The 17,615-nt window shown below is 35.7% G+C and overlaps 1 protein-coding gene across 19 annotated transcripts in view; it reads left to right on the forward strand.

The window, feature by feature from the left end:
• Positions 1-17,615, forward strand: part of LOC101742254 (cAMP-specific 3',5'-cyclic phosphodiesterase) — a 632,766-nt gene that overhangs the window by 555,206 nt on the left and 59,945 nt on the right. For 11 of the 19 annotated variants that reach the window (XM_021348173.3, XM_038019027.2, XM_062674973.1 and 8 more), the window contains 2 exons: positions 3,957-4,151; positions 6,453-6,488. In XM_021348173.3, coding sequence (XP_021203848.2) covers positions 3,957-4,151; positions 6,453-6,488 — 231 coding nt within the window. Of the gene's footprint in view, positions 1-2,750; positions 2,868-3,956; positions 4,152-6,452; positions 6,489-9,456; positions 10,938-17,615 lie in introns of those variants that run through there. The other 8 variants (XM_038019023.2, XM_062674975.1, XM_062674972.1 and 5 more) reach the window with 3 other exon arrangements.

The raw sequence follows: 17,615 nt of genomic DNA on the forward strand, positions 1-17,615 counted from the left end.
TTAGAAGTTCTTTTTTTTTAATTAACAAAGCTATGTGGAGTTTGAAAAAGTGAAAACTGAGTAAAACATCATAAGCTGCGATACGCACTTGCTTCAACATCAAAATAATCAATGCTGAGCTATTTTAGTTTTTTGCTATTCAGTTGTACCTATTTCGATATAGAATTAGACTCTTTTTCGCTTACGAGGGCAGCCGAGCGTCACTAACAGTGTCTAACAGTGAGCGGTTACCGTCACTCAAAAATAGTAGCAATGCCTTACACACTGCCAAGACACTACCTGCCGCTCACCTGCTTTTGTAAATAAACCAAGTACGACACAGTTTGCGTGCTCACGATTTTCTGTAAAATAAACAAGTTTATATCTTGTTTAATTTATAATTCACCCAACGAAACATACCTTTATGTACTACTGTATTTTGATTTTTCATTCATCATAATATTATATCATCGTCTATACTTAAACAATGACGACTAAAAAACCTGATTCCTCATTTGAAATTTTGTTACCACAAAACATATTTAATGCCTAAATGCATTTTATTACTGGTGGTAGGACCTCTTGTGAGTCTGCGCGGGTAGGTACCACCACCCTGCCTATTTCCGCCGTGAAGCAGTAATGCGTTTTGGTTTGAAGGGTGGGGCAGCTGTTGTAACTATACTTGAGACCTTAGAACTTATATCTCAAGGTGGGTGGCGCATTTACGTTGTGGATGTCTATGGGCTCCAGTAACCACTTAACACCAGGTGGGCTGTGAGCTCGTCCACCCATGTAAGCAATAAAAAAAATGCCATAAAACTTATGCCATAAAATTAATATATTGAAATAATAAATTTAAAACGTAATAATGACCGCGAGGCTTCTTGTTAGTCTTTCCAATCGTTTCTGCACGTGTCGTAGGTGTAACAACTTGTTATACGTTGGTCGACAAAAACTGTGTAGGACCGGCCTATGTACGAGAACAATGCCTGTTTCGTAGACAAAAACTCAGTCCGGTTATACCGTCGACACCCACTCAACAACTATGTGAAAGATAATATTAATTTTAGACTCATAAATTGTGTTTGAACTTTTAATCTCTTGCCTTTCTGTCGTGTAAACTGTCTGTAAGACAACGAGTTTTGTTTAGTTTAATGTTTTTTAGTTTCATAAAAACATTGATGCGCTTCATAATTAATTAACTTTACGGCTTATTGTTTAAATGAAAATCACTCGTGTGTAAAAAAGTATTTTGTTTAAAACGCTACGTTGCCAGTACGACTAAAAATGACATCAAAGACTAACAAAGAAAAATCGACGTCAAGTTAAAAATAACGATCAGCCGCTATTGCCATACGCTATTTCCGTTTTTATAGGATGATTTAAAAAAATTAAAACACTCGCTAACGTGTTTAAATAGAAAAAACAATCGTTTTGATAAGCCGTTAATCACAGCACTAGCAGACACGCTAAGTCAAATTATTAGTTTTTGTTCATATATTCGAAAGAACATATCGACGCTTGAAAGGCAAACGTGACTAAGCGACAATGCGTGATCTTTACAGTAGACTAATTTAAAATTAAAATACATGAAAACAAAATTTATTTTAACGAATCTAGCTGTAGTAGAATCTAGCTAGTAGCTGTAGGATTGAAATTATTTTAATAGACTTAGAAATATATTTTTTTTGCGCATCGAATGTGGTTATTGCCTTTCATTTATGTACAAAGCAGTTATTGTCGCTAAGTCATGTTTGCCTTTCAAGCGTCGATATATACATTGTGCATATACATAATTATCAGTACGTTACGATTGCGTCTTTGATTCCCGTCATTTAAATACATTTAGATATTTAAAGCAACCCTTTTGGATCGTGGCCTAATAGATAATTAAAACGGTGTAGTCATACGACTAAGCCGTGATTCGATCCTGGATTTAAACCAAAGTCAATACTACGGTAATTCATCAAAAACAAAAAAAAATTATGTAATATGTATTATCAACCTAACATCATTCTCCTGCCCCTCTCCCAGTCACCTGGGGTCGGCGCAATATGTTTTCTCCTTTCATACTCTTCTATCATATACCATTTCTTCGCTCACTCCCCTCTTACCCATATAGTCTTTCACGCAATCCATCCATTTCTTATTAGATCTACCTCTTGCTCTATATCCTTCCACATTCATACTTAACATTATCTTACCAACCTCATTTTCATTTCGTCTCATGACATGTCCATACCATCCCAAACGCGCACTTCTCAGATTTTTTGTCACAGGTGCCACTGTCACACTTCCTTTAATATTACCAAGCTAACATTGTCTTTAAAACATAATTTTAAAAAAGCCGTCTTCAACAAAATTCGATGAACTTATTATCATCGACTTGGCGACGTAATAAATGAGATATTAAGCGTTATTAAGCATAACGCAAAAAGTAATCATCAGATCTTAATATAATAAAATGAGACTAAAAGAAAAACACCAACCTTCTAATAACAAATGAACCAACAACTTCGGTATATGTACCTAGAAAAAAAATCTGATGTAACCTACGAAAAATGCAGTCGGATTGAGAGCCTCCTACTTTTTTTTGAAATCGGTTCAAAGCGATAACGCTCCCTGTAAAAGTGTCTGTTTTCATTTTTATTTTAAGCACTTTCAGATGGTTTATCTTGGCGGGATTAAAAAGTATCTACAGAATATTCTACGTAACAGTTTTATCATTCGATAGCATTGACACTGTCGGCGCTAACATAGTTCATACATATCACGTTGTAATGTGAATAAATACGGTTGTGTGTACTATAAACTATGTTTCGATCATATCTACTTAGCACGAATAAATATTCAGACTTTTGAGTTCTTGATATGACCGTGGTTCTAAGGTATTATTTTATCCTATTTATGAAAATTTGTTGATAGTGACGAGATTTAAAACCTTATTTTTAACTTAACGAATCTAATATTCAAACGTTTGATTTAATAGCTGTAAGGTGATTTTAGTTTAGCTCGATGAGAAAATTGTGATTTTAATTATTATACGTATTTTATTATTATTTTTATATTTTTATTTTACGAATTTTATTTATATTTTTTTGTTTTTTATATTCAGCAGAAACTGCGCAATAAATAACTGTATGTATGGGCTATTAAGCCAGACTACCACGTGGTCGGAGCTTGATTCCCGACCGGAGTCGGTCTCTCAAATGGATAAGTAGATAACCCTTGGTTAGATCAACCTTGATTAGATTTACAAATAAAGCACTAGTAGCCCAGGAAGGAAAAGAGTCTCTACACACAAAAAGGAGGATTTTATTAAATATTGAAAATATCAACGATAACTATAAAATAGACGTATGATAAAATAAATACTCATAGTGAACTTGTTTTTATCTTGTTAGGGTTGCCCGATATTACAAAAGAAAACTCTAGCTTGGGGCCGTTGTTTCTGAACGTTTGCTTTTTAAATGGACTTCCCTGTCTCCAACGTTTTTTCAATTGGTTTCTATTGTGTAATGGAGCATTTATGTTTTGGAACGAAGTTCCTTATGGGACGATGCGGAGGGGTACCCTAACCGGGAATCATCCGTAACGTCAGATTTTTATTAGTAATGCACCCAGTGTACGACTTAACTTTGTAATAACGTACAAAAAATAACATATATTTTTATCATTCATTGACCACGATCTCAGAGCGTTCGTTTGCGCAATATAATTAACTCGCTAACTCTTATGCGAACAACCGTGAATGAAGTGTACCACAATAAGTTCGCACGTTACCGAATGACCGTGGGTTGCTGCGAAACCTCCAGTTTTATTTTCTTTATACCTCGAATAGAACTTAAAATTAATATTTTTTTATAATAAGGAACTTCGTTCATATCCGGTGTCCCACGACACCACACATCTTTTTTTTTTCAAGCCTTTTAACACAAGGTCTGACTTTTATTAATATGACATATGATTTGTTCCAGTTTCGATGTGGAGAATGGGGGTGGAGCGGGAGTTGCCGGAGGCGCAAGATCTCCCCTCGAGGGCGGATCTCCGTCAGCCGCTCTCGTCCTGCAGGCCATGCCGCAGCGCCGCGAGTCTTTCCTATACCGCTCAGACTCCGATTTCGAAATGTCACCGAAATCCATGTCCAGGAACAGTTCGATCGCCAGCGAAAGGTAAGCCTAATACTCGTAGATGTTCATCAAATAATTAACACATTTATCGTCTTCTCGCATTAAAACTGTTTAGTCTCAAAAACTACTAATTTTAAAGGAGATTGATTTAAAAGTTTATACATGTGATATTTTGAATATTAATCATCTTTGCAAACATTTTTTTTTATTTTTTACCTCTTACATTATCTGTCTTTTAAAGTAAGATAAAATTATGTATTAATTTTGTTAATAGTAGTCAAAATATGTATAGGTAAACTAAAAAAAAAAACTAAAACTAAGCTACGCTCTTTTGACAGTATTTATGAGAAAAATACTGGTGACACCAAATGTCACGCATATTAACTCAATTTCGAATCTTTTTGGAAATTGTACACTTTTAATGCGAAAAGACGATATTACAAATATATTTTCGAACGATGCAATTAATAGTTGATAATCGAACAAGATAATCGTTGTAGACAATCGATTATCAGCCTTAATTGCGAAAACCGCGACAATCGAGTGGTCATTCCGGAATGCAAAAGCTGCCTTTCGATTGACGTAATACTTAATGTTAAATTTGTTCACACTAGACAAAAACAATATTTCCTGATATTCTCGGCTGCTTATACTAACTGGTCAAAATTGTGCGCTGTTGTTTGCCTCTAATAAATTAATTCACAAGTTTATTTAATTAATTTTCACTATTATATTTGATCAATGTCTTTAGCCATCATCAAAGGACTAAAAAATACTAGTGATTTGTGAAAACATTTATTATGTGCGTTCGTTCCTTCGAGAACGAATTCAAAGGAGATTTCCCAAACCTTGATTATAGTACAATTAACGTAATTTAAAAACACATGGCGTAACAAAACTATCTAACAATGAACAATCAATCATATAGGTATTATGATAAAATACCACGTTATTTTTCAACCGGGCTATTGATACTATACTATTATCAGCGTATCTTAGCCTTTAAGCCCTTAAATTAAATTTTATAATTCCTTTAAAAAGAAAAAACGAAATATTATAGTTCTCGCGTTCCAATAAAATCCTGAGGACGATAATTTTGCGTATACTCACTCAATATGATCAATTAAAATTCTCAATGTATGTATCGTATTTCGATGTCCTTTGATAGGATCAAAGAAATATGTTAATAAATTTACTGAATGGAACTAGTTCTAAATACGCTTTTCCGACGCAATCTTTAAAAGTAAAAATGGGTCACAAACGCAAATTTTAACTGAAAATCTGTTCCGTCAAATATTATATGCAATTTTCAACTTTATCTAAAAGACTGTGAACCCAAAAGTAATTTCAAATTGCGATTAAAGAGAGTCTTAGCTCTGATATTTCCCCATTAGAACATTTGCAATTATTTTTCATTCTTTATTACATACATTTAAAAATAATAATAATGTAACGAGAAAATCATTATCTTTATAATTTTAGGATTAGATTTGTGATTATTTCACAAACAAACAAATACACATAAATAGAACAAACATAGATAAGTTAATGTTTGATTACGTTATATACATGGGGTACACAATAAAACTGTCTACAGTTTTTTTCTTAAACTTTCCGAGCTCCTTATACAAAATTTTGTTACATTTTTTATAACTTTCATTCACGATGATACCACTTTTATTAGATGACACTGTTTGATAATGTACAGGCTATCACTACTCCACTTATTATGTAATTGTTGTTTGAACACCTACCTAATCGTATATTATCACTATGATAATATCATTCTTTGCTACGAAAAGGTCAGAAATATATAAAGATCTTTTGATTTTTACAAAATGAGTGCGATAACTACTCAGCTGTCCTTAAATATGAAACAGCAATACGCATTGTTGCCGTTGGAGTAAGTCACGAGTTTTAGAACAGATACTTTCATCGAAACAACGCTGCTTCGGACCAAGAACCAGAGTAAGCTACGTCATAATTTGATCACTTAAGCCGTTTCAATGTTGTAACAAACTAACAAGTAGCAAAGCTTACTGACCAACAGCCAACATTCGGTGATAGCATGCGTATTGGTGGATGAAACAATCAAGTTACAATGCTGAAGATGTTCGTATTACGCTCACGCACCGAGTTGGTCTCTCGCTGTTGCCATCACTTCTAAAGAGCCTGTTAATACACACTCACCACACTACTCTATAGCACAATATAATTCGATGTGTCGCTGAACCAAACCCGCATACAAAGCGCGCCCCAACCCGCTTAGGTGGCGTAACATAATTAATGCCCTCTGAAGTCTCCGTTCTTTCTTTCTTTTCCTTATTTTTTAATTGCTTACAGATTCAAGGAGGCTGAGGCAGCACAACTGGACAGAGCGTACGTATTATCAACTCCGCACGACTAACTAGCACTGCACTGCTTTCTTTGTCTGTCTCAGTTTTCTTGGCTTACCATCCAGTAACGCTTTGTGATCCTCAATACACTTGTGTGTTCCTTCTTTTTTTTGATGTGAAATTTCTGAATTAAACATACATATAATAGATATATTTTAATATTCTGTTTCATAGTAAACGTAGGCTTTTACTGTTTTTGTTATTCAACGATTTATATGATTGTACAAGTATTATAGATAGGTTTTAGCGTGTATTAAACCACGACCCTTAATTTGTGTAGGGAATTTAAATTTAATAATATTATAATATATAAAACAATTATACATAAAAATCTACGGAAGACAGGAAACTATTTTAGTTTTCAGTGTTGAAATTTAAAATGAGTCATTTATATACATGTGTACAGGTATCCAAGCAAAGCTATCGAAAATAACACGAATAGTGAATGATACGTCTGACGTTATCAAAATATTAATGAATGATTATGTAGTTGAAGTGGTTCAACTTCATGGGTAATCGGTATGATATCGCATGTCACCAAGTGAAAAAACCGGATCCGGTGTTATTTACAAATTACAATCGTTGTAAATACAATTTTATTCTTTTTTTTTATACGCTCTTACTCTGATTAATATTTCGCAGACAAATTACTTGCTATTGATTATTTTATTCTGATTTACTCTCTCTATATATCTATTACTCTGAATAATATTGCTGCGACGTTACTTATACGTATACTTATAAAATTAAATTATAAAAGTTTCAAAATCAAACGGATCCTCGGCTACTTGATTTGTTACTTTAGCCTAAAAAATGACACGACCTAAGATCCTCAAGCAAGGAGTTAGGGGAAGCAGCTGCAGAAGCTAAGTACGGAAATTGAGAATTATCCATCCGGAGCCGTTCGGATTGTCGATAATCCCATTCTCGCGGATCGTTTGGAGCCTCTGGGTCTGCGGAGGGACTTCGGTTCCCTCTGTATTTTGTACCGTATGTTCCATGGGGAGTGCTCTGAGGAATTGCTTGAGATGATAACCATCATCTCGTTTTTACCATCGCACCGCCCGCTATTGCAGGAGAGTTCATCCATACTACCTGGAGCCACTACGTTCGTCCACAGTGCGTTTCCAGAGATCTTTTTTGCCACATACCATCCGGCTTTGGAGTGAACTCCCCTCCACGGTGTTTCCCGAGTGCTATGACGTGTCCTTCTTCAAACGAGACTTGTGGAGAGTATTAAGCGGTAGGCAGCGGCTTGGCTCTGCCCCTGGCATTGCTGACGTCCATGAGCGATGGTAACCGCTCACCATAAAGTGGGCCGAATGCTTGTCTGCCTATACGGCTATTAAAAAAAATAGTTTTAATTATATCCACGATACGTGAAAACCGAAGAACAGAATGAACATATAATACTATATTCATCTAGTGATTGCTTTTTCGTGGGCGCCTTAAGCACTCATCCGAGAATGACCAGCAGATCCCAACATACTGCTATCGTAAACTGGCATTTGCGGGGTGGTAAAGCTCACGTGAGTGGGTACCATTGTCTCGCCTATTTCTATTACCGCGAAACAGTTGTTTCGCGGTACTGTTTTATATGATGGAGCAGCTGGCAATGCAATTGAGCTTTTGATCTTAAGTCTCTAATTGTGTGTCGACATTCACTTCATGATTGTTACTATTATGATTACATTATCTTACATCATTATTACATTATTAATGGATTCTGGTAACATTTTAACTCCGTGTTCTCCGTGAACACGTGTAGCCGTCTATTCATTATTAAAAGGAAACAATGTTGGCGCTTTGATGAAGTGGTTAGCGAATCTGACTATCACCAGAAGGCCCGGCGTTGATTTCCGGACGGAGTCAGTATATAACGATGCAAGTGCGGAATCCCGCCCGCAAAATGCTAACATACCATCAGGTTTTTTTAAATTGCATAGATTGTTGGACGAGCTCACAGCCCACCCGGTGTTAAGTGGTTACTGAAGCCCATAGACATCTACAGCGTAAATATGCCACCCACCTTGAGATATAAGTTCTAAGGTCTCAGTATAGTTACAACGGCTGCCCCACTCTTCAAACCGAAACGCATTACTGCTTCACGGCAGAAATAGGCAGGCTACATACCCGTGCCGACTCACAAGAGGTCCTACCACCAGTAATTATGCAAATTATAATCCAAGACTTGGGATCAAACTATACGGGCTTGTCTATCACAGCAGTTTAATCTCCATCTTAAGAGTGCTATTCATGCACCTTTGTTTCTGGAGGATGATATCGGTTTCCCTTGTGGCTAAGGCCTTATAACAAAACCCTTCACAACATTTTTGCGCTTCATCAGAAAACTCATAAGACAATGTCGATTAACCTAACGATTGAATCATCGACAACGATGCTTCGACGAACTTAACGAGTGCTAATTAATTACAAACGACATTAATTAATACCCAATTAAGAAAGCCACTTGAGATAGCTGAATAATAGAACCTATCATAATTATATCGAAATTAGTACATTAAATATAAAATTTATTAACTTACAACTTAAATATTTGGCTTCATAGTATTTTAAGAGTAAAAAATATAGCAAATTTCTAATTCTATTATGATGTATTTTATAAAAGTAAAATAAGAGATTCGCAGAGCAACGCTCTTTGGCACAAAGAAACTGCAGTGTTCAACTGTTTTCTTTGCATTCGACAAAGACAAAGGTGCTTAATTCACTAAGTAGGTACCTATCATTGTACATATGCAAATACACACTACTGTTTAACTATTAAAAAAAAATCTTCTAACTTAACTCCGAATCCACTATAATTGGAACGGTTGAATTATAATAAATAAAATTTCTTAGAAAAATTGACAATGTATGTTCAGTTCTACACAAAGCTTTGTCCGGTCATAGACTCGGGAATATTAGGAAAAATAATAAAAGGAACAATGACGAAATATATATGCATGTATTCAATATAATGTATTCAAGATCATTTATTCTATTATCGAGCGATTGAGAATACAATCTACCTAGATGAATATACTCTATCATTTTATGAGGCATTCAGAACAAGCCACGTTATATGCCAAAACGACGTCGTATTGACATACAGAAGGCTGTACCGCTCTCCGTCTCGCGATCAGCGCGATCGATATATTGCGCGGTTCGAATTGTTCCATTTTGTTTTTCTTGTTTTACTATCAGAAAGTTACAGAATCAATAGGATGTGTTATTCATGACGGTTATGCTGCCCCTCGATTTCCACGTCGAACATTGATTACCGGCGCCCACCGTCGCCAGTTTCCATTAGCGCCAAATTTATCCTCGGGTACTGTCGCGTTCTCTCGGCGAGGGCCGGGCGCGCGGATAGAGTGGGACGCCGCCCGCCGCTGCGCCCCGCTGCCTCGACCGGTTCCATTGATAGTCCGCGCGGGCTGCCGACAAGACGTCACCTTCCACGTCGTCCGCCGAGCGATGCAACAGTTCCTCTGCTGCTCAGTCCTCGTTCTGACGACAACCAACACACTTATTGTGACATAAACACGATTAATTCACCTAATCCCTTTATGCTCCGCGAAGTGACGTTCGATAAAACGTGTTAGTAATACTCATGAAAAAACCCAGATGTGCTAATGGTTACGGAGGGTGTAAAGCTCGCGACTAGACCGTCGGAGAAGTCTCGAGGTCGTCCGCTGATCTTCCTCGTGGCTCATCTCCGCGCCCGGAGAAAATGATTAGTAAATAAATGATTGTCAGAGATCTGAACCGAACTGTGTCCCCGGTTTTGTTATTGTTACATAAAACACAGGGACCTTCCCGACGTCCTTGACCATATGAATCAATGAAGATATTCTTCATGAAAAACATCAGTGATATTTTAACAATTGTACTGTCGATAAGAACGCGTGAGTGAGATAAACTTATCTGAGCAAATGTATGTCGACGTGATAGAAACACATATAAAAGTAACCAGAAACAATTATATTTTGTTTATATTGACATTGCAGTCGGTGGAAGATGCTCGTGTAATTGCGAGCGAAAGTCTCGTTTGGGGTTCCGCAAACACGTAAATATAGGGTGGAGTAAATATCCAAATTGGCTCCGCGGGAGGATCGAAGGGGAACCAGACCGAAACCGATGACTGTGTCTTCAAGATAAAACTTTAAATATCGTCAGTGACGTATGTAGTGAGTGAGTGGGAACAAACAATCATGCATCGGTCAGGATCGCAGTCAGACAGGCTAGGCGGCGGGGTGGCAGGCTCCTCGTTCATTGCTAAAAGTTCCGCGTCGGAGCACAGCATGGCGACCGGCGTGTCCGTAGCGAGCAGCGGCAGCACCTTACCACGCACACTCAGCACCAGCGTGCTACGCATCAAAAACAGATCCACGTTCTGGGAAAAATTCTGGGATGAACGAACTAGGCGCGATGCGTGAGTACATGTCTCGTTGAAGTAGCAAATGAATAACGAATCAATCGTAAAGAAGCAAATCATATCGATGGTTAATCATATTGTAAATTCGTCATGTGGAAAGTGATAGTTCATGATGCCTCTGGCGTTCTTAATGTCCATGAGCGATGGTGAGCAGTCAATCTATCAGGACCATGCGCTGTATAGTCTAATAGTAAATCATTATAAATATACGTATATATAAAATGAGGTATATTTACAACTATTATTAATCGGTTTGTTGCCTATATAAGATCGTAGGTACCGTAGCTCTTAAGTCCTTTGTTCGCAGCTCACCCCGAAAGCAATTTAATACGATACTTAAGCCAACTCACTTAACACACAGCATATTAATTTCAAACAAACATTTTTAATTAAATTTATTTTAAAATACGGGCTTTTAGTGATTTACTTGTGAATACTCTGGAGCATTTTTTTTTTTAATTTGCTAACAGGGGTAGGTAAGCTCACGGCCAATCTGACATTGGGTGGTCAACGAAGCTCATAAACATCATAAGGTTTACGCCGCCACTCATCTTGGGATACGAGGTTAAATACTCAATTTTGAGACAACTGCTTTTGATGAAACCGCTAAGTACGCATGATTGCTTCGTATCCGATCGTGAGGATAAGGGTATCAATCCAAGCATATTGGAATAATATTCGGAGAAAACTGCTAGTGCAATCCTTAATCGCCTTTTACGATAAATGCTTGAAGATATTGAGTTGTGCCATTCCTATGCCAAGACAACACACAACTTCTTCTAGACCAACACCATACTGCACATCACTTGATTTAGGTCATTTGTAAATCAATTTTATCGTATGCTTTACTCAAATATTTGTAGGCCATATCGGATTATCGCGCCCACATGCATAGTATGTACTCTGAAATAGCATTGAAATGAGTCATTTTACATTCTTTTTAATTAATCTCATTGATGTATCGCTGATGTAATTAAATATGATCGTACAATCGTTTATTTGTAATCGAATATTGTAAGTACTACTTAGGGAAGGAGGTTTTATCCAATATAGTCGTAGATAATAACAAGAACATTATTACTTGTAGATTAATCAAGATGTTTTCCTAACATATAACACAGATAAAAAACCACATGAATCCGAATACATTTTCGAGGACCCAGCATATTTTTTTAATTTTTCCCTTGTAAGATATCTTGCGTAATAATTTTTTTCGCTAAAGGTAACGCTAAATGAAAAAGGAAATAACATTAAATAATATATTTCAGTACATTAGCACGAACATCTTTGATGCTCTTCACGTTATTCACGAACACACAAGCTTAATACTGCTATAAAGTATTAAAATTGAATCTCTAAAGATAATAATATCTGGTAACGATAAGACTTGAGTGTAAAAAAATCCCTCAGACACAGCCCACTGAGTTTCTCGCCGGATCTTCTCAATGGGTCGGTTTTCGATCCGGTGGTAGATTCTGCGAAGCACGGTTCTTGCTAGGGTTCGTGTTAGCAACGTCATCAGGTTTGAGCCCCGTCAGCTCATCTACTAGTTAAGGTGACGTTGATATAGTCTCTCAAGGCTATCAGCTTAGGTAGGAAAAAAAAAACATAATAATTTGTCTATGTACCTAAATCGGCCCTTTCTGAGTTCTGATAGACTTCCTTAACCTTCCGAAATTTATCTATCTATACGTCAGCAATAAGCCCGCAAGGATAAGTACCACCATCGCGCCTATTTCTGCAGCCAAGCGAAGTTACCACTTCCGTTTTATAAGATAGGACAGCCACCATATAATACAGTTCATAGTTTAATATTATCTGTGAAGGTGGTTGGGTACATTCACGTTATTATATCATTGGGCTCCGACAATCACTTCACAATGGGTGGACTTTGAGCTTGTCCCCCAACCAATTCAATAGAAAAGAACGTGTTTATTATTGTGTGAAATTAAAAAACTTATATACCATCCATACGCATCGTGTACCGACAAATACCACTGTCCCACTTAGTTGCCCGGTAAGACAACCACATTCTAGTTTGGATGTATGATTCAAAACAACGAAAAGTCTTACCACGTGATTCACTATAGGAAAAGGTTTGATAGGCCAAGGACCTAACATCGGCAGTTGGTGGTAACTTATTAGCGGAGCTTATACACACCTACAAAATAAATGCTGTCACCTACCTTGAAACATGAGTTCTAAGGTCTAAGCTTTTACAGTACAACGGCTGCCCCACCCTTCAGACCGAAACGCATCAGTGCTTCAGAACAGAAATAAGCATGACGGTAGTACCTACCCCCGCAAGCTCACAATAAATGCTACCACCAAAAAAAAATTTTAATAATATTGTGTACAAACGAATTATGGTTACATTGTTTTGCAACCAAATAATTTATCGGCCCACTAACAAAGACAATGGATCGTCATATGTAGTTTCCCACACATATGCCTAGTAGCGTTGGTTTTAAATAATAAAGAACCCTCGCTACGATTGATTTGCATTTGCTTGACTGCAGTATAATCCAAATTACTTCCGCGATAGTTTGTCATCTATATATTAATACGTGAAGCAAAAACTTTGTATCCCTTTTTACGAAAATTGTGCGGACGGAGGAGTATGAAATTTTACACACTTATAGAGAATATAGAGAAGAAGTGCACAATGCCAATATTTTTTTGAAATAATTCATAAAAGATACATTAATTCAATAAAGAAAACATTACACACACTACATACCACGTATTTGACGCACACATGCATGCATAGGTACTATTTATTGTCAAACTTTTGTTCTTGACGTCTGTTGTCAAATTGAGAATAGATTAAATATTGTTTGTCTTTGTTAATATTTTTTCTAGTGTAGTCTTGGCGAAATTTGTGATTATAGAAGTATAAAATACAATCATAATATGTAGTATACAAACTTACAATTCCAATTAATTATAGTCGAATTTCGAATACTGCGGGACTTCTAGTTTACATGAAACTACGAGAATAGAGCAAATAAGTAGGATGTTTTGTTTAGTAACCTCAATGGCATTCTGGACGTTATAACAAGATCTTAGAGTTCTCTTTATCCAATAGTAGATATCTTAAAATCGATTCCAAGTTGATGATGAAATAAGCAGATTGACCAGCTGACACATGACAACCGGTAACCGTAGCCTAATGACACTACGACCTCAATGTCCAAGGTCGAACACGCAACAATTTGAAATATTAGGTTTTTATCGAACACGATGACTTTTCTACCTGCACAATGAAGATCCGTAAAAATGTTGAAAACAAATTAAAAATTCATTTTAAATAGTGTCTTGCCTCGCGAAAATGTGAATTTTTTTAAATTATATAAGTATAATATTTTCATAGAGTCGTAGACATCGTTAAAACTTATTTTACGGTTTAAACTCGCCTTTTTCCGATGTTTTGAAAACTTAACAATCTTCATAGTCGATGTACGATGAAATAATGTAACAAACATAATAATATATTAATATGACATAAAATGTAATAATGTAATGCAATGAATGTCGGAAATAATATAATGAAAATTAAAAAGGCTAAATTAACGGTAAAAGTAGTTTCGGTATAAAAGTACATGAAAAAAGAATTAACAGTTTCTAAATATTATAAATAAAAGCTACTCCCAAAATATTTTATTATTAAAATTCGACGACATTTAGTTATTGTATTATATTTAATGGAACCATTATTTAATATCACAAACAACAAATTCCATTTACATAATCAGATACAAAAATATAAATTAACTGTACAATGAAATTTGCCATAGATTGTACACCATATTGTATTGTTAATTTGAAATGTAATGATACAAAGTAAATACGTACATACACATATTAATAAGTTCACAAACATATTGTATCGTAAGCGAAATAACGTTTCTCGACAGAAATTATTTGATTAAAAAAGTTATTATTTGGATGAGGAAAGTTACAACGCTCCTTTGAATTCACGGTAAAGGTCATATCGTCATTTTATCCGTAGCTTCCGATCAATTTTCTTGACAACACTTAATGTTACCGAAATAAAATAACTTTAAAAAAAAAACATTTCTAAAGAACTCTATTCACGTCAAATTAGTTTAGTTTTAATTAAGAACATGTTGTGACCACATTTCAGAATAATATGCTTAAAAATTAAGAACACATAAATAATCATCATCAACTGCTTAAAAGAATTCTGAAGTTTAATTACTCAGCTTCTTCCTTCTTTATGCCTGAAACTTTTATTTTTAGGTATTGCTGCCGATTTCATCCTCTTAAATAATAAAAGTCTAACATCGAAAATAGACGTATAATAATAGTATTAACTTAATATTTATGAAGTAATAAAAGAGGAATGTGGACATATTAGTGAAAGTATTATATAATAACGCAAATAATTAGAAAAACATCCAGTGCTACATACAATGTCTATTTTCAAGCGAGGTATGTTTTTTGGACAATAAGCATCTCTATGTGTAGCGATGATTATTTTCAGGGGAAATAATTTCCCAGACGAATTATTTACATAGGAAGCTAAGATACACATGTGAGTGATTATACAGGAATACATATTTCAAAAATTAAAACAGATAGCATGCAAGTTTGATAGTTAGTTAATTAATATTCAAATTTCATTCTCTGACGACATGATAATAAGATTTACTCTATTGCCTCAAAGAGCGGGGTATTAATTGAAAATTTAATACTCTCTCTCTAAACTCATGATTCAGTACCCAAACCTTTACTGTAAAGGCAGCCATATACCCGTAAAATCCGTGGGTATTCATTTAAATCCTACGCATGCACCAAGCACCCTGTATTCTATAAATGCACTACCAAACCGATACTGAACCTACTATTTAATAAACCATCCACTTATTTATATGTGTGTACATATTTACTAACGTTATCATATGATGTATTGGGTGTTTAGTGTCTAGAATAGCACCACCCCGTCTTCCCGTGGGTGTGGCTTAGGAACTTGTCGGAGGTTGAACAGAAGCGTTCTTTGAGTATTATCAAAGCGTACTGCGACCGCCAACCCGCCCTTACTAGCTGTAGGACGTATTGTAACTCCGCAAGGGTTGGTACTGCCATTCAGTCTACTATTGCCGCGAAGTTATGAACGATGGGACAGCTGTTATTTAATACAATTGAGGCTTGGACTTTATGTCTCATGGTATTTACGTTCTGATGTCTATGGGTTCTGATACCTACTTAACACCAGTTAGGTTACATGCAGTAAAAAAGCTTAAATGTATATTGTTGGTATTTTTTGTTAAGAACGTAAACCTGTTTTTTTTCCCGCTTGTAGCGGGTAGCTATCTTAAAATTCAAAATGCACAGATGCATAAATCCCGCTAACGACATTATCAAGATAAGCTTGCATATATGTATACAGGTTCCGAACAATAAGTCTCCGGAGTCTCCGGGCAACTTCAACCGTACGGTGGAAGATATTCCATTTGTTGTTATTCCCAAAGGCTTAATAAAAAAAGGAATTCTGCTTGAGCCATCTGTCCCTCGAAGTAAATCTGCGTAAGAGGTGTACTCAAAATAATTAATAAAATTTATTCATCTTTATCCATTCTACCCCTTGTTCTAACATCAAATCGACGCAAAACTTAAACAAATTTGTCAACACGCAAAATTATTACATAAAAAAAAACAAAATGTGTGCAATTCACACGTGGTAGAAGTGAAACCTTCCAAAATTAAAATACAATTATCCTAAACGTCTTAAGTATATGTAAAATTTTGTCATTAGTAAATAATTGTAAGGTAGCGCCCTCTGTGAATTGATATTTTAATTTCACGTATAATCCTAAATTAAAATTCACTACAAGAGCTTTCATACACACGTTAGTATTAAAAAATCTCACAGATGGCGCTGTATTAAATAGTATGTATATTTCTGTCTCATTCTTTGCTGGCTTCATCCTACACATTTTTGTATTTGTGTCTCTTACCTGTCGTTTTTTCCGTTGCATCCGGTTTGAAATCACAACGATTCTAAAGAAGTTTTCACTTCAAAAAGACATTATTATAATTTACTTAATACCCAACGATAAAAATAGTTGTTATTGATCCTTAACATTTGTCTGTTCTCGACATCGTTGAGCCTTCCCCCTTAAGGAGAATTATACGAGATCGTGTTTCCCCCTTTGTACGCCAATGAGAAGACTTTATCCCGAAGGCAGAAATACTATACAAAAGGCGTGTATCTACATCCACTTGTAACGGACACCGCTGCTACCCGTAAATAATAAAGAGACGAACTTATTTCATCAATCACCCGGACAGTTCGCATCGCCATTATTATACATGACTTTTACTGACCTTTATTTAGAGTATATTCAATTATATATTTTTGTTTTCATTCGCATTTAAATGTAGCGTTGCTTTGCTGCAGCACTGAAATAGAAAAAAACATTCTTGACATTTCTTCAACAGCGATAAAAATAGCACACTGTACAATTGAGGCCGTCAGAGCAAAAGTGGCCTAGTCCAAAATTTTTCATATTCTTGCTTATATATTGCAATTTATTTAAAACATATTAAATTTTGATGCAAAACCGTTCTATACCTAGTTTCACCCATAGATAACAGATAGCTTAATAAACATTATTTTCGCGCGTATTTTTTTTGCCTACGAAGCAGTGT

The sequence above is a fragment of the Bombyx mori genome, chromosome 22 (genome assembly GCF_030269925.1).
Source record: "Bombyx mori chromosome 22, ASM3026992v2".
NCBI lineage: Eukaryota > Metazoa > Arthropoda > Insecta > Lepidoptera > Bombycidae > Bombyx > Bombyx mori.